Here is a 26423-nt window from a genome sequence, read left to right as displayed (position 1 = left end):
TAGTTGAAAGGCCTGTTCCTTCTGAAGAATCTTGCTTTTCTTCTTTTGTTACCTCCAGGTAACTGAACCATCAAATTTTTAGACCTGTCCTTTTAGAAATTTGGATTTACTTTTTAAAAATGTCTACCTACTCCTATAATCTATAGCATATGGGAAAACATGTTTTTTCTGAAAGAAAAATATTTTAAATGACTACAGAAGAGTTAGTTGCTGAGGAGAAGCAATGTCCCAACATACAAAATTTAGATTTAAAAAATAGCTCTTCGTGTGCACATTAAGGGAGATAATTAACTGGCTGCAAGTAAAACTCTGGAGAGAACTGAACCTTAAGGGCAGAAAAGAGTTTTATCTAATTGAATGGACATATTTCTATTAAGGATTAGAGCTTTTACTTATTTAAGAGAAGACATTTTGTTTTGACCATTCAATTTATTTGATTAACATAGACTGATTTTTTTAACTGTTACTAAGACTGAAAAAAATGCTGTACTTGGTTTTAATTTGCTGTATGTCCTGTTTTACTGACTCTGGATATATCTAAAGCTCATTTTAGATCTTGGACTACAGTCAAAAGTCTGTACATAGAAAGGAAAAATTATGACATCAAATGAGCTGCACACATAAGGTAGTTTTAATAATTTTATTACCCACTAATAGGCATTATTTACATGTCCTAGGTTTATCATGAAAGTGGCTCATAAGCTACCTGAGTCTTGCAAGTTTCAAAAGCCCACGTCAACGCAGGTCTTTGGGCTCTCACTGCACCAACGGTCACAGCCACGAGTGCTAGCTGATACTTCAAAGAGTGAATCTGGCCTGCTGAAGCCTTTTTAAAAAAATTAACATTGTTGAGCCCAGAATTTTTATTATTCAACATCAAAATATTTTTTAATGTGAAAAATTCACAAGAATGCAGATAAAAAATTTTGGTATAATTTTACATCCTGAACATCTTCCGAAGTAAATAAGTAACTCAAAATCCTAGAGTGAGTGTATCATTAGGCTGCATATTAGATGACTTACTGTAGTTTGCAAAATAAAGGACATTACAATGTAAATGATGCTGAATCACTATGGTATTGTCAAAGCACCTGCATAAACCCACTGTAGGTCTCTGGAGAAATATCAAATAAGGGAAGTGAAGGGTTCATGACCTATGTATCCCCTTTACCCTAAAGCTTAGAGAGGCTTCTAGGGAGGTCTAGTTACTACCTCAATGAAGGAAAGCTACATTAAAGAGGTGTAGCTGGAGAAGAAAAAAAATGGGTATAGGGACAGTAGATTAATGAGAGAAAAAAAGCTAAGTGGAAAACTGAAAAAATAATTGTCAATGGCTACATTTGCATTTTACATAGTAACTACACTTTCAGAAAGGTGACTTAGCCAAGGGGGGTGCCCGTGGCACAGTTCTTTGAGTCTCCGTCATAAATACTTTGGAGACCTTAGGTCCATTATGAGACTGCCCACTAGGTGGAGCAATTGATCTCTTCTAGGACTCAAAGCAAAGCAAGGTATGTTAGCTGAAATGGGGGAAAAAGAGAAGGGAAATAGTCAAATGGTGGAAAGGGAATAAAATGAACAGAAAAGAAATGGAGGAGAGGAAAGTCAAAAGGAACTGAAAGAAAACAATATTAGAAATGAAAGAGGATAAGTTAGAGATAGGCAGATGGATGAGTGTGAGAAAGTGGAGAAAGGAAAAAATTATATTACAAAAATGAATAAAAACTGTCACCATCAAATGATTCTTGAAAATAACTTACCCAGCCGCACAAGATACTGTATTGTCAGAAGAATCATATTTTCCACACTCAGCAGTTGGCTGCCAGTCAACCCTAATTGTTCCAAATCTTTGTTTTCCAACTGTGTAATCTTGTAGCAATTCACCAGCAGAGGACTCACAACAATGTCACCAACATTTCCATAGAAATAGGGTAAAGTGCCATAGCCTGCCCCAACAGAAGCAGGTCAATAAAGTTCAATATTTCATCCTGAGGTCAAATCAGGTACACTTGCTCAACCAGGATAAAAAATGCTTAAGAACCCTGCCCTCTGAGATGGTTACCATACAAATCACTCAAATACAGCAATCCCAGGGAATTCACTCAGGTGCTCCAAATTCTACCCTTATATTACATCAGATGAACAGGAAGCAAAATACTAAAAAATTATACTATTGCTGTTTCCCACAGAAGGAACATGTTAATATTCTATCTCAGTTATGAAGGAGTGATGAGAAAGCTTGCAAAACATCTATCTTTTGTAAAACAGCAATAATAAAATATTTTCCCATAAATTCCTGATTGTTTTCAGATAAGTCAGAAAAGAAACAAACTATAATAACATGTTTTACTTCCTAAGGTTTTCTTTAAAAACTTTTTAACCCAAACTCACTGATCAACAGCAATATTCCAGCTGTTGCAGGTCCTTGGGAAGTTCTACTCCTTTTGTTTTCTTAGCTATTTTTATGTTCTCTTCCTAATGTCAGTAAAAGCCTCAAAATTATCTTAGAAGTAAACAGCACAAAACTATGTTAAAATTATACCCAGTTTTGGTGGTGTGGCTGGGAGGACAGTCCCTCTGTGAGTTTTTCTAAAGGGCAGACACCAAAGTGTCCCCATGTTCTATATCTTTCCAAGGCTTAGTTGCACTATGTATGCAACTCAGATGCTCAATAAACATTTCCTGACTGCCCTGACCGGTATGGCTCAGTTGGTTGAGCCATCCTGCAAAACCAAAGGTCACTGATTCAATTTCCGGTCAGGGCACATACCTGGGATGTGGGCATAGTCCCCACTTGGGGCATGAGGAAGAGGCAACTGATAGATGTTTCTCTCACACATTGATGTTTCTTTCCCTCTCTTTCTTTTTTCTTTCCCCTCTCTCTAAAATAATTAAATAAAAATTTAAAAAAAAAACAGTTCCTGATATATGGAATTTAAATAACTGGGATTTCCCCCTGTGGCTATAGGTCTAGGGCTGTAGGATAGGGAAGCCTGATAAAGCACAAGGCTTGAAACAAAACCATTCCTATCAGTCGTGTCAGTAGGCCCCAGCCAATAGCAAGAAACAGATAACACTTCAGGTAGACATACCCTGAAGACCTAGTGGCGCTTACACACCCTATCTGTTAAGCCCCAAAGGTAAAACAGACAGCCTCCTTCTGGTCTAGATGAGCCCCCAAATGAGGAGATTCTTGAATGGGTATGAAAGGTACTAAATTAGTCTTGGAATCTAGGGACCTCTAAATGTTTACACCCCCACTTACGGACAGCTTGGAAAGACTCAGACTCCTTAAAGATAATGATTCACAGATGCTTCCCCATAGTTCAGATCTGCAACTCTGGGACCTCTTGGTTTTCCTGAGTGGGGCCTATTAGGTGGTTCATCATGTTTCTTTTCTCTGTGGTTGGCTCCTTTTGACAGAAATATCCCCTTCCCTATTTCAACCACTCTTGCCCCCCGCTTCGGGATCTAGCTGAAACATCATCTCCGAGAAGTCCTTGCAGACCCTCTTTCGGGCAGAGGTAAGCTGCCTTTCCCCTGAGCTCTTGTAGTTCTTAGTTGTGAACCTCTACCAGCTCACGTATCACAGAGTTGTAATGGTTATTCACATTACAGACTACCTCACTAAACAGTGCTTCTTGTGGGCCAAAAGATTGGGCTTTATTCCAAACTTCTAGTCACATGTTTAGTACAGCATGCAGCTGACCAATAAAGTTGAAAGAATCAGCAATTGGATAAATAAATATATTCATGAACACATGAATAAATGCACAAAAAAGGCAATGGAGAAACACTCCTAGATTCCAGTGGACACAGGCAATTTGAAATTCCTTTGTCTTACCTATCAGAATTACTGGTCTAACTCCTGAGTTACTCAGCAGGTTTTCAGGAACAATTACAGTTTCTCCTGCAGGAATGGGTCGAGGTTGTAAAATTCCAGTTAATGAGGGCTGTGGAACTGGGGCAGAGAGAAGGGACTCTGGAAAAAAAGTTGTTTAACAAGGATTAGCCCTAAAAGCTAAAGGCAATACATTTGAAATCAATGCAGTGTTAATAAATTTTAATATGGAAGTTTTAAAAGTCTACTGGCTTGTTATTGTTTTTTTTCCACTAAAGCAATTCATGTTTGGTGTGCAAAATTAGAAATAAGAAAAACAAAAGGAAAAAAGTTCAACCATTATCACATCATCTAGAGATACTATTTAGCATTTTTTGGTAATTTTTCCTTCTAGTTATTTTTCTACATGTATTCTGTTTTGTATTTTGTCTGTCCCCACCAGAATATCAAGGTATATCTTCTCATTATAAAAAACTTGAAAAGTATAGAAAAGTGTGAAGAAGGATCAACTGATCATTAATTAGCATTACCCATAGGCAACCACTGAAACATATTGGCATAATTCTTTGTGTATATATCTATATCTCTCTTTAAAATTATTTATTTAAACAAACTGAAATTTTAAAAGAACTACATCTATGACTTAAGATTGTTATTTTTGCACTAGTCTGTGTTTAGTACAGCAAGGTAAATGAACATTTGAACATTTTACCATAGGCATCGAATGACCACAGCTTGGGTTAAAGAAGAACCAGTTGGTTTTTCAGGATCCTAGTCACAGACTGAACCATCCAGGCCAGAAATAATAAGTATGGATCACATAAGGTAGCAGATCATTGGAGGGCACATCTAATACCACTGCTGGCAAGGCAAGTTCATTTGTGTCCTAGAATGGTGGGTTGGTAACATTATGCCCTATGTAAAGAATAGCTTATCAATACAACAACTAAAACAAAGCCAGATGAGAAATTAAGATCTATTGTGACAGCACATGTGCTTCTAGTGAAGGTAATTGTGGTGGGGACAAATATTAGCTACTATCAACATCCTTACCTAATATTGGACATAAGGCTGGTTAAAGAAATTTACCTTCAAGGATTCAGGGAAAGAACAAAAGGGTAGGCTGGGATGGGAGTAAAAGTCAGAAAACTGTACTTGAACAACAATTAAATAAATTTAAACAAAAAGAACAAGAGTAGGAGATACCTCTGCTAATTCGATAAAGCTTAAAACACATCATCTGTTGAAATCTTACCAGCTCTTGAAAGAGGCCGAACTGTAGGAGCAGGTAGAACTAAACCAGGTTGGGGGACAGGTGACCCAGGGTACCAACCCCGGTGTCGTTTCTTTGGTGGCCCAGTAAAGAACATGGTAGCTAAAGGCAAAAAGAAAGAGGAGCCTTGTCCTTAGCAATGGAAGAAAGGAAAGAAACTAAAGAAACACAAAACCTTTAATTTGTTTAGGAAAAGTCACACTAACAATACCATTTAATATCTTTATGCTGTTTTACAATTTATAGTTTTGCTCAGATTATTTCATTTCATTCTATCAATATCCCTGTGAGGCTGCAAGACAAGTACATTATTATACCCATTTTGTAGATGGTAAAAGGAAGGCACAGATTTATCCAGAGTCACACAATAGAGAGGAACTTTGAACACTGTACTTTGGTTAGCAAAGCCCATGGTGTTTCAAGACACGTCCTCATACATAGGTTTCAACATTATTTCCTAGATAAGTGCTCATCTTGTAGAATCACCAAATTAGTTCATCATTATTGCTCATACCAATCAGAATCTTTTAAAACTGTGTGTGAAGCTAAGGAAAAACTGAAAGTATGCTGTCAGATAATTCATCATTTCAAACTCTGTAGCATTTCTTCCATAATTACATTGCATAATTTCAAAACTCTAAGATGAGTATTGTACCTTGGTCTCCTGATGCATAGCTAGGTCTTGGTGAAAAAGAGAAATTCCCTGGGCGAGCTGGAGTGGAGCTAGATGTACTGCTCTTCCCTCCGTGGCTAGTAGTTCCATTAGCAGCATCTGTAGGACACAAGAGAATCCACTCAGAGCAGAGACTAGGCAGGAAGGACACAGCTTTCTCTGATAAACCTCACATTCAAGGACTGAAAGAAATCTCACTGACAGAACAGCCCAGTTAGATACAGCCAATTACGACCATCAGAGTAGTACCTTCATTAATACAAAATGTCTGTGGGAACAGGGTGGGGACCCTGAGCAGAGGAGGGCGAGGGGGGGATTGGGACAGCTGTAATAGAATAACAATAAAATAAAAAAGGAATTCAAAGAAAAAATTAATAAAAGATACCAAAAGTATGAACTATAATAGAAAAAAATGAAATGTTACCTAAAAATAATTTTCTAGGACCCCAAGAGACTTCTTAGAATCATTTTCAGGGAACTATTTAGAGATGGTAGGTGGGAGGTAAGTTTTTAAAAACTTGGTATTATGGAAATTTTCAAACACATACAAAAGTAGAGAGAACTATATAATAAACTATGTACCCACCATCCAGCTTCAACATTTATCAACACATGGTCATTCTTGCTTTATCTATATTTCCTATCTCTTCCCTCCACTTCACATACACACGTATGTGCTCTTGATTATTTTAAAGCAAACTCATTCATTATATCATTTCATCCATAGGCCATAAGTGTTTCTAAATGAAAGAAACTCTTAAAAGTACAATATTGTTATTGTACTTAAAATTAACAATGATGAGTCATTTTTTTTAGTTTTCCTTTTTAAAATTTTTTTTAATTTAATTATTTTTTAAGTACAGTTTTCTGTTTTTTACTCCCATCCCAACCCACCCCCCATGCTCCCCCACCTCCCTCCCATTTCCACCCCCCTTAGCTGTTGTCCATGTGTCCTTTATACTAGTTCCTCTAAATCCCTCCCCTTTTCCCCCTGAAATTCCCTCCCCTCTCCCCTCTGGTCACTGTCCCCCTGTTCTCTTTCAGTGTCTTTGTTTTTATTTTGCTTGCTTGTTTGTTTTGTTGCGATTAATCCTTTTTTAAAGATTATTTCATTTTAGAGAGAGGGGAAAGGAGGGAGAAACAGAGGAAGAGAAACATCAATGTGCGAGAGATACATTGATCAGTTGCCTCCTGCATGCCCCCAACTGGGGACCTGGCCAGCAACCCAGGCATGTGTCCTGACTGGGAATCAAACTGGCGACCTTTTGGTTTGTAATCTGAACTCAATTCACTGAGCCACACCACCCAGGGCAATAACATCAAATATTCCATCAGTGTACAAATTTCCCCAATTAGCTCACAAATGTTTTTTTATAGTTGGCATGTTTGAACTGGGATTCAAAATGATCCACACGTTGAGTTTAGTTGCTCTGTCCCTTAAACTTTTAATATATAGGATTCCCCTTCTTCCTTTTCTTTCTTACAATTAATTTGCAAAAACCTGGCAGAATTTCTCAGTTTTTGGATTTTGCTATTGGATATCCATGGTGTCACTTACACATCTCCCCTATTTTTAATAAACCGATTATTAGATACAGAGGCTTGCTCATATTCAGGTTTGATTTTTGGGGGGAGGTGGGGCTAGAGTATCTAAGAAGTACTGTTGGATACTTCCACCAGGAGGCACAGAATGTCTGGTTTTCTCTCTTATGATGTTAAGCTTGGGTTCAAGGGTTGTTAACCTAATTCTTGAATTATAAAGTCATTCAGCAGCCTTTCACCGGATGATTTTTAGTAATCATGAGATGACTCCCAAGATCTATAATTTCATTAATTTTTTAATGCTTCAAAAATTTGGATTCAGTGTGCTCAAGTCTATAATCTAACCAGAAAGTAGATCCTTCACGAATTGTTGGACCAGTATAAGAATAAAAGTGATCTGGATAAATTGTGATGCCTTACTTAGAAAGTTTCTTCAAGAATGATGTCTTCCCCTTCTCCTCATTTTTCTTCTACCTTGCTGACCTCCCCCACCAACCACCTCCTTAAACACTGGAATTTTTTAGGATTCTATCTTTAGTTCATAGCTAGCCTTACCCTACTTAACTCTTTGGCTATTTACCCAGGTGATTTTAATCACCTATTGGTGACTCAGCTTTATAATATACTCTCAGTTCTGATATCCCCCATAATAAGATAAACGACCGTTGAACAGCTCTCCACTTGGATGTCTTGTGGGTATCTCAAACTCAACATATGAAAATAGAACTCACAGTCTTTCTAGGGGATTCCTTTTTCTGTATTCCTTGTCTCAAGTAATGGCACTAGCATTAGCTCAGAAAGATGGATATAAACTAAGACCCCTTTCTGCTTCATACCCTCTAATCAGTTAAGTCTTGCTCATTTTACTTCCTGAGTGGTACTCCAATCTGTCTTCTCCTCTATTATTATCTATTATTACCCTGGTCAAGCCCCTTATCTTTTCTCACCTAGATTACTGAACTGACCTTCAACTAGTTTTCTCACCTCTTATTTTCTTGGCTGCCAAAATGACTTAGCTCAAGTTCAAATAAGACTGTGTCACTCCCCTGTTCTCTAAGTTTCAGAGTAAAATCCATGTTTTTTAGCTGGCTTCCTGTGACCTTTCTCCTGTTCACTACTTACTCACCTCCTGCTACTCCTTGAGTTTTACATTTTATGTTTCTATCAGGCCCAAAAATACTGTGTCTTCTTGCACACATCACACTGCTTATTTCCTTTCCTTTGCTTTCCCAGTTTCTCTGAATTTTAAATCTTTCCGCAGCTCTTTTATACAGTAAATATCTCCTCATGGTTCAAAGACCAAGCTCCTCCAATAACTCATTCTTGATTAGTCGCCACAATGCTGGGCTAAAACCCCCTTTTCTGTGCTCCCCTAGCATACTGTTATATTTATTGCAGTACAGGGAAAGTATCTTCTTATGGGTTTATCTCCCTTACTGGGTTACAAGTACATTGGAGGTCAGGGGTTGAGCCTTATCTAATCTTTATATCCCTAGGCCCTCATCATAACAAGTATCCAAAAATGTTTATGGAATGAAATCAACCTGCTCTGCCTCCCCTGTGTGCCAAATGTCATTCTTTGACTCTTCTGGTTGGAACACAGAGAACACAAACATTGTATAACAATACATTATTATAGACATTATTATACATTATACAATAATAATACATTAATATAGCCCCACTTCTGTTCTTAATTGGCAAAGCAGCAGCTTCTGTTTTCTTCCACCACGCTGTCAAATTTCACACAACTCTTTTATAGACTACATATTTACCAAAGAAATATGAGGAAAACATCACCTGAAGCAAAAGTCTTCCCTACAACTGGCAAAGATAAAGCCAGTGGCTTCACAACATTCTTATTCCGGGTCAGGTCCTGAGCTCCACTTAAATTGATTGCAGAATTAGCTGGACTGAGCACTGGTGAATCTTTAAAATGAAAGAGGTTGTTCAAATTAGCAACTATTTAGATACACAGGAAGGAAGTTAATTCAGTGAGTGAAGTGAGAAACACAGATTGTAGAATATTCAGTTTTTCAGAATTTTCAGTTTTTTCCTTGACCTATTTAAGAAAAGTCGATTTTTCAGTATTCAGGTTTTATTTTCCTTTTTATGTATTTAGCGAACACTCTTTAGAAGTTACTATGTACTAGACACAAGTTTAAGCACTTTAAATATATCAATTCACTTAATTCCTATAAAAACTCAACGAGGGAGATACTATTATCTTAAATATTGGTAGTCACTTAACTTGGTCAAAGGTAGATGATGTGGCATTAAGGATATCATTACGTGTCATATTAAAACTATCTTCACAATTTCCCTCAAACCTGTGTTTTAATGAGATATATTTGTCCACATTAGTTTGTCATTTAAAAGGTGTCATGCAAACGAAGTCACTGAAATCTAGGAGAAAATGCTTTTCTCTGAAGGAAAATTACTTTAATTTTTGGAATAAACTAGAATCAATTTACCTATGTGATACCAGATACATTCAAAAGTTCCAATTTGGATTCAGAAAATAATTCAACCCAGAAAGTATATATCATTTCAGTACTATTTTAAGCTGTGGAACAGATAACGACTCAAGCCAACTAGAGTTTTCTGAAATGAGAATAAACTCAAAATTCCTGACTCTACTCTGGCAGAACAGCTTAATCAATTTATACAGAAAAGTATCAAAAGGGGCTGTTAAAACTCTCTGAGAGTTTGGGGGAAAAAGGCTCTCTAAAGACTAGGATACTGATGGTGCTGCACTAGAAATTATCTTAAAAATTAGTGTTCATACCACAACAGGACTCCTAATACATCTTATCAGTGTTTCTCATAAGAGTTCAAAAGATTGAAATAGTCCTTTAATGGCTCAGAGGAGTTAATATACCTCTCTAAGGGCCTAACATACCACCAGAGAGTGATTTTAAGATCTATTATTCAATAATAATAATTGGAGACTTCAATAACCTGCTTTCATTGATAAATAGAATAACTAGGGAGCTTTTGGGTCAGCAAAAAAATAGAAGATGTGAACAACACTATAAACCCACTTGACCTAAATGATATCAATAGACCATTCCCCAAAACAAAGGCAGAAAACACATTCTCAAGTACACAGGGAAATTCTTCTAGGATAGACAATATACAAGCTTGAAGGGACTGGCAAGAAACATTCAAAGTGATCAAAAGCTAGGACTTACAACCAAGATTACTCTACCTAGTAAAGGAATTATTTAGAATAAAAAATAAAAATAGATAATAAGCTTCCCAGATGAGAAAAGCAAAAGGAGTTCATCACCATCAAAAGACTATTACATAAAATGTTAAAAGGCTTCTTCAAGAAGACAAAAAAAGTTGAAAAATAAAATAAAAATAAATACAATCTATCAACAAATGAATCTAAAAAACAAACAAGTACAACAGAAATATTATCATAGATATGTAGAACGTTTTGATATTTGCCATTCGGGAGGGGAGTCAGGGAGGATGGGTAAAAAAAGTGAAGGAAATAAGAACTACAAATTGGTAGTTACAGAATAATCACGGGATGTAAAGTACAGCATAGGAACAGAGTAGCCATAAAAACATATGCATGACCCATGGACATGGACATGGACAATGGTGTGAAGACTGCCTTGGAGAGGGGGCTGGATGGAGGGGACAAACAGGAAAAATTGGAACGGTAATAGCATAAGCAATAAAATATAATTTCAAAATGTTAGACTCGATCATAAAAATCCAAAAGTAGACTTCCCGCCAAGATGGAGGCATAGGTAAATACACTGTGCCTCCTCATACAACCAAAAGGACAACAAATTTTAAAACAAAAAAAACCCCAGAACTGCCAAAAAATATGAAAATCTGACAACCAAGGAGTTAAATAAGAAACATTTATCCAGACCAGTAGGAAGGGTGGAGAGGACTCACGGCAAGGTGGTGGCTGGGGGTGCAGGTGGTCCCACATTTGTGTGCAGATGAACTGGGAGGAACTGGGGAGCGAGACCACACAACTCAGAGTCCAGCAGAGGGAAATAAAGCCTCAAAATCTCTCATTGGAAAAACCTTTAGGTGTTGTGGCAGCGGGAGAAAACTTCCAGTCTCACAGGCCAGTTCCCTGTAGAGATCCACAGGGTCCTAGAACTTACACAAATCCACCAACCCAGGAATTAGCACTAGCAGGGTCCATTTGCTTGTGGGTATTGGAGGAAGTGACTGAAAGCTGGCAGAGTTGAGCAAGCAGCACTATTCCCTCCGGGATTCCTCCCCTACATACAGCACCACAACACAGCAATATGGGTTGCCCCACCCTGGAGAACACCTAAGGCTCCACCCCTTATACATAACAGGCATGCCCAAACAAACAAACAAACAAATGGCCCAAATGAAAGAACAGATCAAAGCTCCAGAAAAAATACAACTAAGTGATGAAAAGATAGACAACCTATTGGATGCACAGTTCAAAATACTGGTAATCAGGATGCCCACAGAATTGGTTGAGTATGCTCACAAAATGGACGAAAAAGTGAAGGCTATAAAAAGTGAAATATAGAAAAATGCACAGGGCATCAACAGTGACAGGAAGGAAACTAGAACTCAAATCAATGGTTTGGACCAGAAGGAAGAAATAAACATTCAGTAAGAACAAAATGAAGAAGGAAGCATTCAAAAAAAATTAGGAAAGGCTTAGGAACCTACAAGACAACTTTAAACATTCCAACATCTGAATCATAGAAGTGCCAGAAAGAGAAGAGGAAAAGCAAGTAATTCAAAACTTATTTGAAAAAATAATGAAAGAGAACTTCCCTAATTTGGTAAAGGAACTAGACTTCCAGGAAGTTCAGGAAGCTCAGAGAATCCCAAAGAAGTTAGACCCAAGGAAGCACACACCAAGGCACATCATAATTACATTACTCAAGATTAAAAAGGAGAGAAAAGCAGCAAGAGAAAAAAAGAGAGTTACCTACAAAGGAGTTCCCATAAGGCTACCAGCTGATTTCTCAAAAGAAACCTTGCAGGCAAGAGGGGACTGTAAAGTATTCCAAATCATGAAAGGGAAGGACCTACATTCAAGATTACTCCATCCAGCAAAGCTATGATTTAGAATGGAAGGACAGATAAAGTGCTTCCCAGATATGGTCAAATTAAAGGAGTTCATCATCACCAAGCCCTTATTATATGAAATGTTAAAGGGACTTATCTTAATAAAAAGAAGGTGATCAGAAATATGAACAGGAAAATGACAACAAACTCACAGCTATCAACAACTGAACCTAAAAAAACAAAATCAAAACCAAACTAAACAGGGACTCCTGGCCAAGATGGAGGCATAGGTGGAAACAATGTGCCTCCTCACACAAACAAGTTTAAAGACAACAAAGTTTTCATAACAAAAATGCAGCCAAAATACAGAAAATTGAATTGTATGGAAGTCCGACAACAACAAACCATCCAGCCAGATTGGTAAGAGGGGCAGAGTCAGTGGCAGAGCGAAGTCAGGCAGGAAAGATTGCCTGGACCAACCCAGGAGCGCAAGCGGTGGTTGGTGAATCCCAGGTGTGGGGTGGCAGTGGGCAGACCCAGTCAGGGCACAAGGCGGCTGGATGATGGTGGTCATACATTCCAGTGCAGATAAACCAAGTGTAGGAGCGAACAGTGAGACAGACTGCTAAGGCCGGGGCCCCAGCGACGGGAATTAGAGCCTGAGAGCACCAATAGGAGAGACTTTCAGGGTAGAGGTGCCGGGAGTGTTTGTTGGAGAGATCCACAGGGTCCTGGAGGTTACACAAGCCCACACACCTGGGAACCAGCACCAGAAGGGCCCAATTTGCTAGTGGGAAGCAGCAGAGAGGACAGAAATCTGAGAGGGAGCGGAAAAAATGCCATTGCCCCTCTCTAACCCCACTCCCACATACAACGTCACAACTGAGCGACCGGGGTCACCCCGCCCTGGAGAACATCTAAGGTTCTGCCCCTCCTACACAACAGGTGCAAGCAGACCAAAACATTATGGCTCAAGAACAGCTCAAAACCCCAGAGCCAATACTTCTAAGTGACCAAGAGCTAGCCAAACTTTCAGATACACAGGTCAAAACACTGGTGATCAGGATGCTCACAGAACTGGTTGATTTTAGTCACAAACTAGATGAACGAATGAAGGCTAAACTAAGTAAAGTGAAAGGAAATGAACAGGGAACCAATAGTGATGGGAAGGAAACTGGTTCTCAACTCAGTGGAGTGGACCAGAAGGAAGAAAGAAACAACCAAACAGAAAAGGATGAAGAAACAAGAATTCAAGAAAATGAGGAGAGGCTTAGGAACCTCCAGAACATCTTTAAACATTCCAACTTTAAATAATCCAAATTATAGGGGTATCAGAAGGGGAAGGGGAACAGCCACAAGTGAAACACTTATTTGAACAAATAATAAAGGAGAACTTCCCCAATCTGGCAAAGGAAATAGACTTCAAGGAAATCCAGGAAGCTCAGAGAGTCCCAAAGAAGTTGGACCCAAGAAGGAACACACCAAGGCACATCATAATTACATTAGCCAAGATGAAAATGAAGGAGATAATCCTAGAAGCAGCAAGAGATAAGGGGACAGTCACCTACAAAGGAGTTCCCATCAGACTGTCAGCTGATTTCTCAAAAGAGACCTTACAGGCAAGAAGGGGCTGGAAAGAAGTATTCCAGTCATGAAAGGCCAAGGACCTACATCCAAGATTGCTCTATCCAGCGAAGCTTTCATTTAGGATGGAAGGGTAGATAAAGTGCTTCTCAGATAAGGTCAAATTCAAGGAGTTCATCATCACCAAGCCCTTATTTTATGAAATGTTAAAGAGACTTATCTAAGAAAAAGAAGATAAGAAAGATGAACAGTGAAAGGACAGCAAACTCACAGTTATTAACAACCACACCTAAAACAAAAGCAAACTAAGAGGACAGCTAGATCAGGAATGGAACCATAGAAATGGAGATCACATGGAGGGTTAGTAACAGGGGAGTGGGTGGAGAAGGGGGGAGAAGGTACAGAGAATAAGTAGCATAGACGGTAGGTAGAAAATAGATAGGGGGAGGGCAAGAATAGAAGGTGAAATATAGAATATGAAGAACTTGTGACACATGGACATAAATGAAAGGGAGAGAATGGTGGGGGAGGGGTGTGCAGGGTGGAGGAGAATGAAGGGGGAGATAGGACAACTGTAATGGCATAACCAATAAAATATATTAAAAAAACAAACTAAAACAACTAGAACAGGAACAGAATCACAGAAATGGATGGTAATCAGTGGAAAGATGGAAGGGGGAGAATGGGGGAAAAATTACAGGGAATAAGAAGCATAAATGGTAGATACAAAATAGACAGGGGGAGGTTAAGAGTAGTATAAGAAATGCAGAAGCCAAAGAACTTATATGTATGACCCATAGATATGAACTAAGCGGTGGGAAAAGCAGGTGGGGGCAGCCTTCCCATCTGCCTTCCCATCTGCTCCTGTCAACACAGGTCAATAAGAAAAAAGACTACTTTTGCAGACACTTCATTGCCCAGTATCACATCCCTTGGGCTCATCTTTGATTTCAGCAGGAGCTATGGCGAATAGTGCTGTGTGAGCTCAGATTCCTGGGGGTGCATCTTACCTTAGGATCACATATTACTTCTTTTAACCTTTTGTCTCAGGGCCTTCTCCAAGACCACAAAGCTCTCGGCTCTGTGTGTGGTCCAGAAGTGCAAGGGGGTGTAACACTTCTGGGAAAGCTAGCCACTAGTGGGGGACATAAAAAAATGCCCCAGCCTTCCATTCCATGTTTTTAAATTTAGAGAATACTTTGTTTCTGTAATCAAACCTACATAGACAAGACCTTACATATTTAATATAGTGCATTAATTACCCCTCTACATATAGAAAATTATGTTTAACGTTACTAGACCAGTGTTTCTGTACAGTGTCGACCCAGCAAGGTACAACTAGGATACTTTTTCCAAAGTTCACGGCACAGCTAAAGTTTCGAAAAATTCAAATTGTGTGTGTGTGTGTGTATACATTTGTATATAAATTTATTTATATAAAGATCAATAGTAGTATGCATCAATAGCAGCAAGAGCTTTTCCAAGTTCTGCAGTTATCTGAACAAAATAATGGTGCTAGGTACCTTCCTTCTTTAGAATGATAATTTTGCCAGACATTCTGCATGCACTCAGCATTCTGGTTTACACCAACTACACAATCTGGTGCTGGCTTACTCCTGTTTGTAGGGAATCATACCTCAAATAAACTACTTATACCCGAGTCCTTCCTTTAGGCTCAGATACTAGAAGAACCCCAACTATGACAAATAACTCAATAACTAAAGGGTAAAGGATATAAATTAGATTAGCTTTCATAGAAAAATGTTTTTAAAGATGTTCAACATCTATGATAATGGAAATGAAAATTACAACCACATTCAGATAGCATTTTTCACCCATAATATTGACAAAAATCCAAAAGTTCAAAAATAAACCTTGTTAATGAGTCTCTGTGGAAATATATACTGACACCCACACTGGAAGAACCTCAGTGGAGAGTAATTTGACAGCATCTATGGAAATTACGAATGAGTACACATGTGACCCAGCAATTTCTGGGCATTTTGGCAGATGTGGGAAATGATGTATGTTCAGTTATTCATTGCTGCATTGTTTGGAAACAATAGAAATGCCCACCAGCAGGGGACAGAGTATATAAACTATGGCACGTGTGCAAAGTATAAAGCTACACAGCAGTAAAACATTAACAAGGAAACTATTGCTTTGGAAAGATCTCCAAGAAATAACAATATGAGAAAATGAGGTGCATAACAGTATGTAGAAAATGGAGATCTTTGGAGAAACAAAGGTGTAAAAATAAGAACATATATTTGTATTTGCTTGAATAGCTATAAAGAAAATGTAGGAAGAACAATGAGAAACTAAACTACTCATATACTGGTTACCTGTTTGGTGGGGGCATGTAGTAGTGACATGGATTGGAAGAGAAACTTTTCACTGTATTATGTATGAATATTTTATATATGTATGCATACACATGTACAAGCATATTTTTAGAAATGTAAATGTTTCAAAATAGTGGAATAAATGAAATTTTAATAAATAAGGATTAAAAGTAGTTACATGCAGATTAACAACTGTCATCAGATGTATTTCTTAAATGCGCAAGGTGATTATTTACTTCGGTATTAGATTATGCATAGGGCTTTTAAAGATTAATTCCACTACAATGAAATTGCTTTTGCAAAGTTATCAACAACCTAATTCTCAGAGCAGGAGAAACTCCTCAGCCCCTGTCATGTCATACTGAATCCTGAAGCTATTTATTTATTTGGCAATTATTTATGGAGCACTTACCATATCAATAACCTTGCTGGGATCTATGGGTAAAATGGTGAACAAGACAAACCCCTTTCTCATGTAAGTTTTCCTGTGTCTACTAACTATCGGTGTCCTCCAACCTTTTTCTTTATCTCCAGACAATCTGATCAGACTCCATGGTTTCATTTTTAATATTTTTCTTTTTTTTCACCTGTGAGCATTTGATGATTTCCCCTCCATGTGGCTTCAAGCTACCAGCACACAAACTCCACCAACACTCTTCTTAATCTTCTCCTCAGCTCTTCTGCTGAAGAATTTGGCCTTCACAATGACAGGCTGCTTTGGGAGCTTTCCCTTCCCCAGAACTTTGTAGTAGCCCAATGGCACCACATCAATGATGGGAGCAGCTCCAGTCTGGTTTTTGGCAGCGATGACCTATGTCTGCTCACTGAACAAGGTCCACAGGTTATCCAGGTTAACAGTGTGGCAGAAGCTCTGGCTCCTCTTTAAGTGGTAGTGCCTCATACTAACTTTCCAAAAGTAACCTGGGTGATATTTGTTGAGGTTGATCCTGTGATGATGCAAGCCACCAGCATTACCTCAGCCTCCGGGGTGCTTCCTGTGCTTGCCGATGAGGCTGTAGCTGTGGCTCACGTGGCCCCTGAATTTCTGGGCCTTCCTCAGTCTGGATGGCATGTTAGTGGCCGAGATGCAAAAGCTCATTTTTAATTTTTGGTAATTTATTTCATTTATATTGCTGTGTTTCATTTCATTAACATATAAATTATGAAACATGTCAATTACAGAATAACCAGAAAGCACAGATGAGGATTAGATAAGGTTAGAGTGCACATTCTAAAATGTCAATCCTAGTATGTCATTCCCTAATCTTTGGCACCTTGCACATGTTTCTATTCTTTAATTTATCACATATGGTGGCCCTGGCATATTTAGCATTTAACACTAGTGGTTTTGATCATTTGGGAGCAGCCCAAATGTAGTACAAACTGTGAGTGACCTCTTGTGCAGAATCTGGTACTTTGATGGTGAATAAGCAGCTGATTGCCCAGCATCTGTATCTCTCCAAAGAGTGATTCTCTAAACTAGTGATTTTACATCCATTTAAAGGAGAAACTTCTTTTTAAAAAAATATTTTATTTATTTATTTATTTTTCAATTGAGGGAAAGGGAGGAAGAAAGAGAGGGAGAGAAATCATCAGTGTGCGGTTGCCTCTCATACACCCCACCCGGGGACCTGGCCTGCAACCCAGGTTTGTACCCTGACTGGGAATAGAACCATCAACTCTTTGGTTCACAGGCTGGTGCTCAATCCACTGAGCCATACCAGCCAGAACAGGAGGAACTTCTAAGCACTGGAGGATTCACAGATTCACAAACTTGGGGGAAAATTCCTTGACCAAGTAAGTGACAGCTCTGCTCTCTACGTCATAGTAGTTTGTAACTTCTTGTTCTCCCACTAGGTCATGAGCTCCTTGAGTGCATACTCAGCTCCTGGCATAGTCTCTGTCATATCGTAACAAAAGAAATAAAATGGGGGAAAAAGCCAAAACAATCTCATCTTGGTTAGGCATTAGTTCAATAACTTTGTTAGCCCAAAATCCCTTGGGGAAAAAATACTTTCTAAAAAAAGGGAGCCATTTAGGAGCTGCCTTATGACCCTGCGATTCTACTTCTTGGTATATCCAAAGACACCAAAAACACTAATTTGAAAGAATATGTGCACTCCTATGTTCATTGCAGCAACATTTACAATAACCAATATATGAAAGCAACCCAAGTGCCCATCAATAGATGAGTGGATAAAAATGTGGTGGTACATATACACAATGGAATACTACTCAGCCATAAAAAAATAATAAAGTCTTACCACTTGTCATAGCATGAATGGACATTAAGGGTATTGTTGTAAGTGAAATAAGTCAGATGAGGAAAAACACATACCATGTGATTTCACTTATATGGGAACTATGAAGAACAAAATGAACAAAGAAAAAAACCTCATAGATAAAGGAAAGAGAAAGATAGTTGCCAGAGGGACAGAGGTTGGGGGACTGGGTGAAAAGGACTAGAGATTTTTATTCACAAAATAGTTCCAGGAACAAAATGTAGAGCATATCAAATATAATCAATAATATTGTAATAACTAGTTATAGAAAAGAACTCTCCCTTTCTCTCTCTTTCTTCCTTGCTCTCACTCTCAAGTTATCAGGCATATCCTCAGGTGGGGATTTTTTAAAAAATTAAAAATAAAAGGGAGCCATTTAAGTCGTTAAATGAAGTTTGAATTCTGATTTTGCCACTTACCAGGGTTTTTTTTTTGCCAAATACTAACCTTTTCTGAGATTGTTTCGTGATATGGAAAATGGTACTAAAACCTACCTCACAGCAACAATTAGCATATTTAGCACGGTGCCTACAACATAGCAGATAATCATAAATATTTGCTTTGCTAAATGATGTTAGCAGTTTAACAGGTGATAAGAGCTTAAATCTTCCTGAGCTCTCCTTGCCCGGGACACTTGTACAAAGCACAGACTACTGCAACATTGTGATTTATAAGGTCTTTGTTTACAGATCCTGCCTACAGCTTCTAAAACCCTAAAAATTTCCTAAGGGTTGAGTGATAAAGCTGTCTTTTGTTATGCTAATGAGGTGACATTTGGACCTCTAGTAAGGATTGGGGAGAGGGGCCAGGTTTGAATCAATTAGCAAATGCCATTAATTTAGTTAATTACGACTATGCAATGAAGCCTCCATAAAACCTCTAAACAACAGGGTTTGGAAGGCTCCCAGGTTGGTGAACAGGGGAGATCTGGGGAGAATGGGTCACCTGGAGAGGGTATTAAAAACTCTGTGCCCTTTCCCAAATACACTGCCCTATGAATCTCTTCTATCTGGCTGTTCTTGAGTTATATATCCTTTTACAATAAACCAGTGATCTAATAAGTAACATGTTTTTCTGAGTTCTTTAAGCCATTCTAGCAAATCAATTAAATCCAAGGAAGAGGTTGCGGGAACCTCTAACTTATGGCCAGTCTGTAGAAATACAAGTAATAACCTGAACTTGCGATGGGCATTCTGAGTTGTAGGCGTTTGTTAGAACCTCCAATTTCTGACTTACTTCATCTGACTTATTTATGGTGAGAAGCACAAGTAAAACTTTGAGGTTTTGGCTGGTGCCTTAAGAGAGAGAGAAAGAGTGTGTATGTGTGTGTGCGTGTGTGCATTCTCATAGGACTGAACCCTTAAACCTGTGGAATCTGATGCTATCTCTAGGTGGATAGTATTAGTTTTGAGCTGAATTCTTAGATCCCCTCCTGGTGTAAGAATTGTCTGTTGGTGTTGGGGGAAACTCCTCTCCACATTGGAATTGTGTCCAGGAACCCCAGTTCAACACCTTATTTGCTTCTTTCCCAAGTAAAGTATACTGGACCTATTTTCACCTTCTGACTGCAATTAATGTCTTTCCAATAAGATACCATATTTCTATTAATACAATCTGAGACTGCATTAGTTATGTATATCAGCCATGTTTTACTTAATGACTCAATTGAACTAGCATCTAATGAAAACATGAATATATTCCTTCTCCTAAAATCATGTTATGACTTCCTTTAGCATTTCTTGTAGTATAAAACTGTTATTGGTGAATTCTTTCATTTTTTGCATGTCTGAAAATATCTTTATTTCACATTCATTTTTAAAGATATTTTGGCTGAGTATAGAATTCTTGGTTGATAATTCTTAGTGATAAGCACTTTAAAGATGTTGCTCCACTATCCTTTTATTTATATTGCTTTCTATTAGAAATATGATGTGCTATTTATTTTTGTTCCTCTGTACACAACATGTCTTTTTTTCTCTTGCTGTTTTTAAGATTTTCTCTTTATTGTTGGTATTAAGCAATTTATTATCATGTGCTTTGGTGCAGATTTCTATGTTTTTTATCTTGGGGTTCATTGAACTTCTTGGATCAGTTTATAATTTGCATAAAGTTTGGGAAGTTTTGGGCCACTCTTTCTTCAAATATTCTTTTCTCCCCCCTTTCAGGCACTCCAGTTACAAGTATATTAGGCTGTCTGTGGTTACGTCACAGCTCACTGATGCTCTTTTAATTTTATTTTTTTCCTCTGTGTTTCATTGTGGATAGTCTTTATTACTATGCCCTCAAGTGACTAATCTCTTCTTTTGCAATGACTCATGTGCTGCTGATTCCAGTTACCACATTTTTCTTTTCAAACAATGTAGTTGTCATCTCTAGAAGTCTAATATGGTTCTTTTTTATATCCTCCAAGTCTACTTAACTTTTTGAATATATGAGATAGTTATAACTGTTTTGATGTCCTACCCTGCTAATTCTAACATCAGTTCCAGGTTGGTTTTGATTGATTTATTAGTCTCCTCAATACAGTTATGTTTTCCTGCCTCTTTGATATGTCTGCTAATCCTTGATTGGATATAAGGCATTATTAACTTTATCATGTTAAATTCTGGATATTTTTGTATTCCTATAAGTATTCATTAACTTTCTTCTGGACTGCAGTTAAAATACTTGGAAACAATATGATCCCCAGTGGTTTTGTGTTTTGTATTTTTAGGCAAGTCTGAAACAGTGCTCAATCTAGTATCCTCCCCTACTGAGATAAAACCTTTCTAAGTACTCTGCCCAATGGCTGATGAACTATGAGGTTTCCCTGCCTACTGGTGGGAAAGCCTCTGTTCCTGGCCCTGTGTGAGTGGTGGTCTCTATTTCCTCTCATGCTTTTCTAGAAATATATATATGTATTCTATTGATTATGTTATTACAATGGTCTCAATTTTTCCCTATTTGCCTCACTTTGCCCCATACCCCCATTTCGTCCAGCAATCCCCTCCCTTAGTTCATGTTCATGCATATAAGTTCTTTGACTACTCCATTTCCTATACTGTTCTTAACATCCCCCTTTCTATTTTGTATGTAGAAATTTGTACTTCTTAATCCCTGCACCTTTTTCCTCATTCTCCTTCTCCCCCCACCCAGCTGATAACCCTCCAAATGATCTGCATATCTATGATTCTCTTCCTGTTTTGTTTGTTTGCTGACAGTTTTATGGGAACTCCTTTGTAAGTAACTATATGCTTTTCTCCTGGTGCTTTTATTTTTTATTTTTTAAAGTACATTTTATTGATTATGCTATTATGGTTGCCACATTTTTTCTCCCCTTTCCCCCCTCAGTCCAGTACTCCCATTCCCTCCAGCATCCCCCCCTTAATTTTTATTTATGTGTTGTACATAAAAGTTCTTTGGCTTCTCCATTTCCTATACTATATTCTTAACCTCCCCATCTATTTTGTACCTACCAATTATGCTTTTTATTCCCTGTACCTTTCCCTTATTCTCACACTTCCCCCTCTCCACTTACAACCCTCCATGTGATCTCTATTTCTGTGGTTCTGTTCTTGTTCTAGTTGTTTGCTTAGTTTGTTTATTTTTAGGTTCAGTTATTGATAATTGTGAGCTTGTTTTTATTTTACTGTTCATATATTTGATCATCTTCTTTTTCTTAGATAAGTCCCTTTAACATTTCATATAGTAAAGGCTTGGAGATGATGAACTCCTTTAACTTGACCTTATCTGGGAAGCAGTTTATCTGCCTTTCCATTCTAAATGATAGCTTTGCTGGATAGAATAATCTTGGAGGGTTGGTCCTTGCTTTTCATGACTTGGAATGTATCTTTCCAGCCCCTTCTTGCCTGCAAGGTTTCTTTTGCGAAATCAGCTGATAGCCTTATGGGAACTCTATGGAGGTAACTCTCTTTTTTTCTCTTGCTGCTTTCAAGATTTTCTCCTTATCTTTAATCTTTGGCAATTTAATTATTATGTGTCTTGGTGTGTTTCTCTTTGGGTCCAACTTGTTTGGGGCTCTCTGAGCTTCCTGAGCTTGTATGTTTATTTCCTCCACCAGATTGGGGGAGTTTTCTTTCATTAGTTTTTCAGATAAGTTTTCAATTTCTTGCTCTTCCTCTTCTGCTGGCACCCCTATGATTTGGATATTGGAATGTTCAAAGTTGGCCCAGATATTCCTCAGCCTCTCCTCATTTTTTTGATTTCCTGTTCCTTCATTATGTTCTGCTTTAATGTTTATTTCTTCCTTTTGTTCCAAATCATTGATCTGAGTCCTGGTTTCCCTCCCTTCACTGTTGGTTCCCTGAATATTTTTATTTCACTTTGAATAGCCTTCACGCCTTCCTTTATTTTATAGAGGTGTACTCAATCATCTGTGAGCATCCTAATTACCAGTGTTTTGAACTCTGCATCTGATAGCTTGCTTATCTCCATTTCACTTAGTTGTTTTCCTGGAGTGTTGTTCTGTTCTTTCATTTTGGCCATATTTCTTTGTCACCTCAACTTGGCAGCTTCCTTGTATTTGTTTCTGTGTATTAGGCAGAGCTGCTCTGACTCCCTCTCTTAGTAGTGTGGCTTATTGTGGAAAAGGCACCTATAAATTGTGTAGGGTAGAGCCTTAGGTAGTTGCCAGAGCAGGGCAACCTGTTTTGCTGCTTTGTGGGTCTGTGTTGGGGAGGTCTCAGAGTACCACTGGCTCGCCTTTGGAGATTGCCCAAGGGGAAGCTGTCTCCCTCTCACTTATCCACTTGCTAGTCTTCACTTTTCTTCCCATTTCCCTGTGTCACTTGAGCTCTTCCATCTGTTGCCCTGGTGCTGAATTTCAGAGGGGTGGTCCTCATGAGTCCTAATTCCACTGCAGGCCCATTAAGAGAAGTATCTTGAAAACTGTGCAATTTCTTCCACCACCCCAAACCCCACTGATTTTTGCATCCAGAAGTTATGGGGACTTATCTTCCTGGTGCTGGAACCCCGGGCAGGATGGTCTGGTCTGGGGCTGTGATCACAAGCTCCTGAGGTATCCCTACCAATTTTTATCTACCACATGTGAATGTGGAACTGCCATTCTGCTGCCCTTCCATGCCTCTCTATACCTCTGCCCCTCCTTCCCATCTGAATGAATGTGGCTTTTTTAATTTCTTGGTTGTTGGACTTCCATACAGCTTGATTTTCTGATTAATCTCGATGAAATTTGTTTTGTAATCTAGTTGTAATGTTTTCTGTAGTTGTGTGCGGAGGCAAAGTGTGTTTACCTAGGCTTGCATCTTGATGAGAAGTCCTCTTCTCATGTGTTTAGATGGCACTTTTTACTTTGAGTAGTTTCCTCACATGCATGCATCGATCAGTACTATGTTGAATATTTGAGGGGACCTTCTGCTAATCTCTGGGGTTTTCTCACTGTACCTTTGATTTTCTCATTGTCCCCCCTTCAATACTTGGTCTTATGAACTCTAGCTATTTGGTCTCCCTGCACTCTCAATTCCTTCTACCCAATTTAGGGCATCTACTAGGCTGCAACACAGTTCTCCCTCACTATATCATGGTCTGAAAACAAAACAGTAAGCTGGAGCAATGGTAAGACTCATTTGTTTCCCATCTATTAAGGATCATTGTCTTTTTTTTTTCCTGATATACAGTATCTTAAACATTGTTCTGCATGTATTTTTGTCTTTTTTTTAGTTGTTTCAGGTGAGAAGGTAAATTCAGTCCATTTTTATTCATTTTGGCCAGAAGCAAATGTTGAGTCAATCTGCTGTTGATTTTTCAACCTTGGTGCTCCCCGTCTACTTTTCCCCACACCTCTGCCCTTCCCTTACTCTGTTCTTGGTATCTGATACACGTGAACACTTTAAATAGAGATCAAATCATCTTTGTATCCCCAGATCCCAGATTCCAGTAACTGACCATTAAAATTGTTAGCAGTGAGCAGAGAAAGTTTCAATTCTGGCTTTGTTACCTTCTAGCTGTCTGTTGAACTCGACTATTGGGTACTGATCCTTATTCCTCTATATGCAAAGAGAATGCTAAAGAAAGGTAAGTAAGAACAGATATTTTCTACTGAGCTATCCATTCAACTTAATCCTGAGTTTGTTTAAATGTCTAACTATGACAGATATAACATAAAACTCAGAAATAGAAATAAACACACTAAAATCTCACTTCTCCCACAAACCATTGTTTTTTCTTTTAGTATATGCTCTTGTATGTTTCAGCCACATTATATTTTTACATGATATAACAAAAATACACAGAGTTGATACAAGTTTTTTTACTTAACAGAATTATTTCCGATGTGGTTGCACAGTGGCATAAGTATCTCTTTTAACATCTTCGTTATGTGAGTATACTATGATTCATTCAATTGTTTCTATATTAAGATTGCTTTTTTTAAAAGTAATTCTTTTTTAAAATATTTTATTTATTTATCTTTAGAGGGGAGGGAAAGGAGAGAGGGAGAGAAACATCAATGTATGGTTGCCTTTCATGCGTTCCCTGCTGGGAGCTGGCCTGCAGGGAACTGGTCTGCAACCCAGGCATGTGCCCTGACTGGGAATCAAACTGCGATACTCTGGTTTGCAGGCCTGTGCTCAGTCCACTGAGCTACACCAGCCAGGGCCTTTTTTAAAAATTAAATATTTATTTATTTTTAGAGAGAGGGGAAGGGAGGGAGAAAGACAGGGAGAGAAGCATCAATGTGAGAGAAAAATATCAACCAAATGCCTCTGAAACTCAGTTCTAAACCCACAACTCAGGGAAAAGAGTCAACGTAATGACCCTTTGCTTTGTGGGACAATGCTCAACCGACTGAGCCACAGTGGCCAGGATGCCAAACTGCTTTCTTAAAATGTTGTACCATTGTTCGCTTCCACCAGCCTGGCTGATAGTGTCCTTCTTTCCATATCCTTGCCAGCACTGTATATTATCATTTAAAGTGGACTGTGGTAGCTAATATAATTAGTGAAAATGATTTTTCATTATTATTACTTACAGTTTATTCATTTCCAAAAAGTAGACCATTATTCCTTATACATGCTAAATAATCGTATTTTCTCTTTTGTGGGGTAGGAGAAGACTCACACGCACATTCATGGCCTTGTCTCAGAAGAGTATGATCACTGGTTTTCTCCCTCTCCCACTCATGCATGCATTCATCAAATGTCTACTGAGCCCTTTCAGCAGGTCAGGTACTATGCTAGGCCTCAGGAATAGAATAGGGAAAGGATGCAGATACAGCTGCCACCTGAGGAGTTTATAGTGTAAAGGAAAAGCCTACATGTTTTCAATATCTGGTTGGGAGTGGGCAAATCTGCCAGCCAAATGGTTTCCACCACATTTGGGAAAAGGAGACCGTGTTTTGGTAAAGAATTTATTTGAATATTCATGAGGAATTAAGTTTTTAAAAACCTTCAGGAAGAACTTTTGATTATCCTGAAATCTAGGAAGGTTAGTGGCTAAGGAAGACAAATCCAAAGAGGAAAGAGACACACACAGTTACCCGATACATTTTAATGGAAACTGCTTTCTGAATGGCTGTCACCAGGGACAGAGGAGTTGTTCTAAGCAAAGAAGAGGGGAGGGAGGGGAATAGAGATAAAATAAGAAGACTATATGAGCAAGGCAGGCCTGGGTTAGACATAGCACAACATGAAGTGTTCTGGACAGACAGAGGGAAGCACAAGAGGCAAAGAGGAAGCCAGAGGTTGCAGGGAATAAAAAATATTGAGCACTTAGAGATTTCTATTAGGGTTGCCTCTTCCTTTTCCCTTCTTGGAGACCAAAGTCAGCTGTGAGGCTCCCCACTGCAGCCGTGCTACTGAGGCAACAACCCCACAAGAGAATCACCACAGTA

General features: G+C 38.5%; 1 protein-coding gene and 1 pseudogene across 2 annotated transcripts in view; both read right to left on the bottom strand.

The window, feature by feature from the left end:
* GREB1L (GREB1 like retinoic acid receptor coactivator) overlaps positions 1 to 26423 on the bottom strand; it is a 272153-nt gene that overhangs the window by 68960 nt on the left and 176770 nt on the right. For both annotated transcript variants that reach the window (XM_053664384.1, XM_053664385.1), the window contains 5 exons: positions 9130 to 9258; positions 5770 to 5886; positions 5097 to 5216; positions 3845 to 3982; positions 1761 to 1946 (listed from right to left, as the gene is read on the bottom strand). In XM_053664384.1, the coding sequence (XP_053520359.1) occupies positions 1761 to 1946; positions 3845 to 3982; positions 5097 to 5216; positions 5770 to 5886; positions 9130 to 9258 (690 nt within the window). The remainder of the gene's footprint in view (positions 1 to 1760; positions 1947 to 3844; positions 3983 to 5096; positions 5217 to 5769; positions 5887 to 9129; positions 9259 to 26423) is intronic.
* On the bottom strand, positions 16915 to 17364 carry LOC119061114 (60S ribosomal protein L27a-like; annotated as a pseudogene).

The sequence above is a fragment of the Artibeus jamaicensis genome, unplaced genomic scaffold (genome assembly GCF_021234435.1).
Source record: "Artibeus jamaicensis isolate MK-2021 breed Jamaican fruit bat unplaced genomic scaffold, CSHL_Jam_final contig_354, whole genome shotgun sequence".
Classification (NCBI taxonomy): Eukaryota; Metazoa; Chordata; class Mammalia; order Chiroptera; family Phyllostomidae; genus Artibeus; species Artibeus jamaicensis.
Note: the sequence above shows the minus strand (reverse complement) of the source record. Positions and strands in the feature narration are given on the sequence as shown.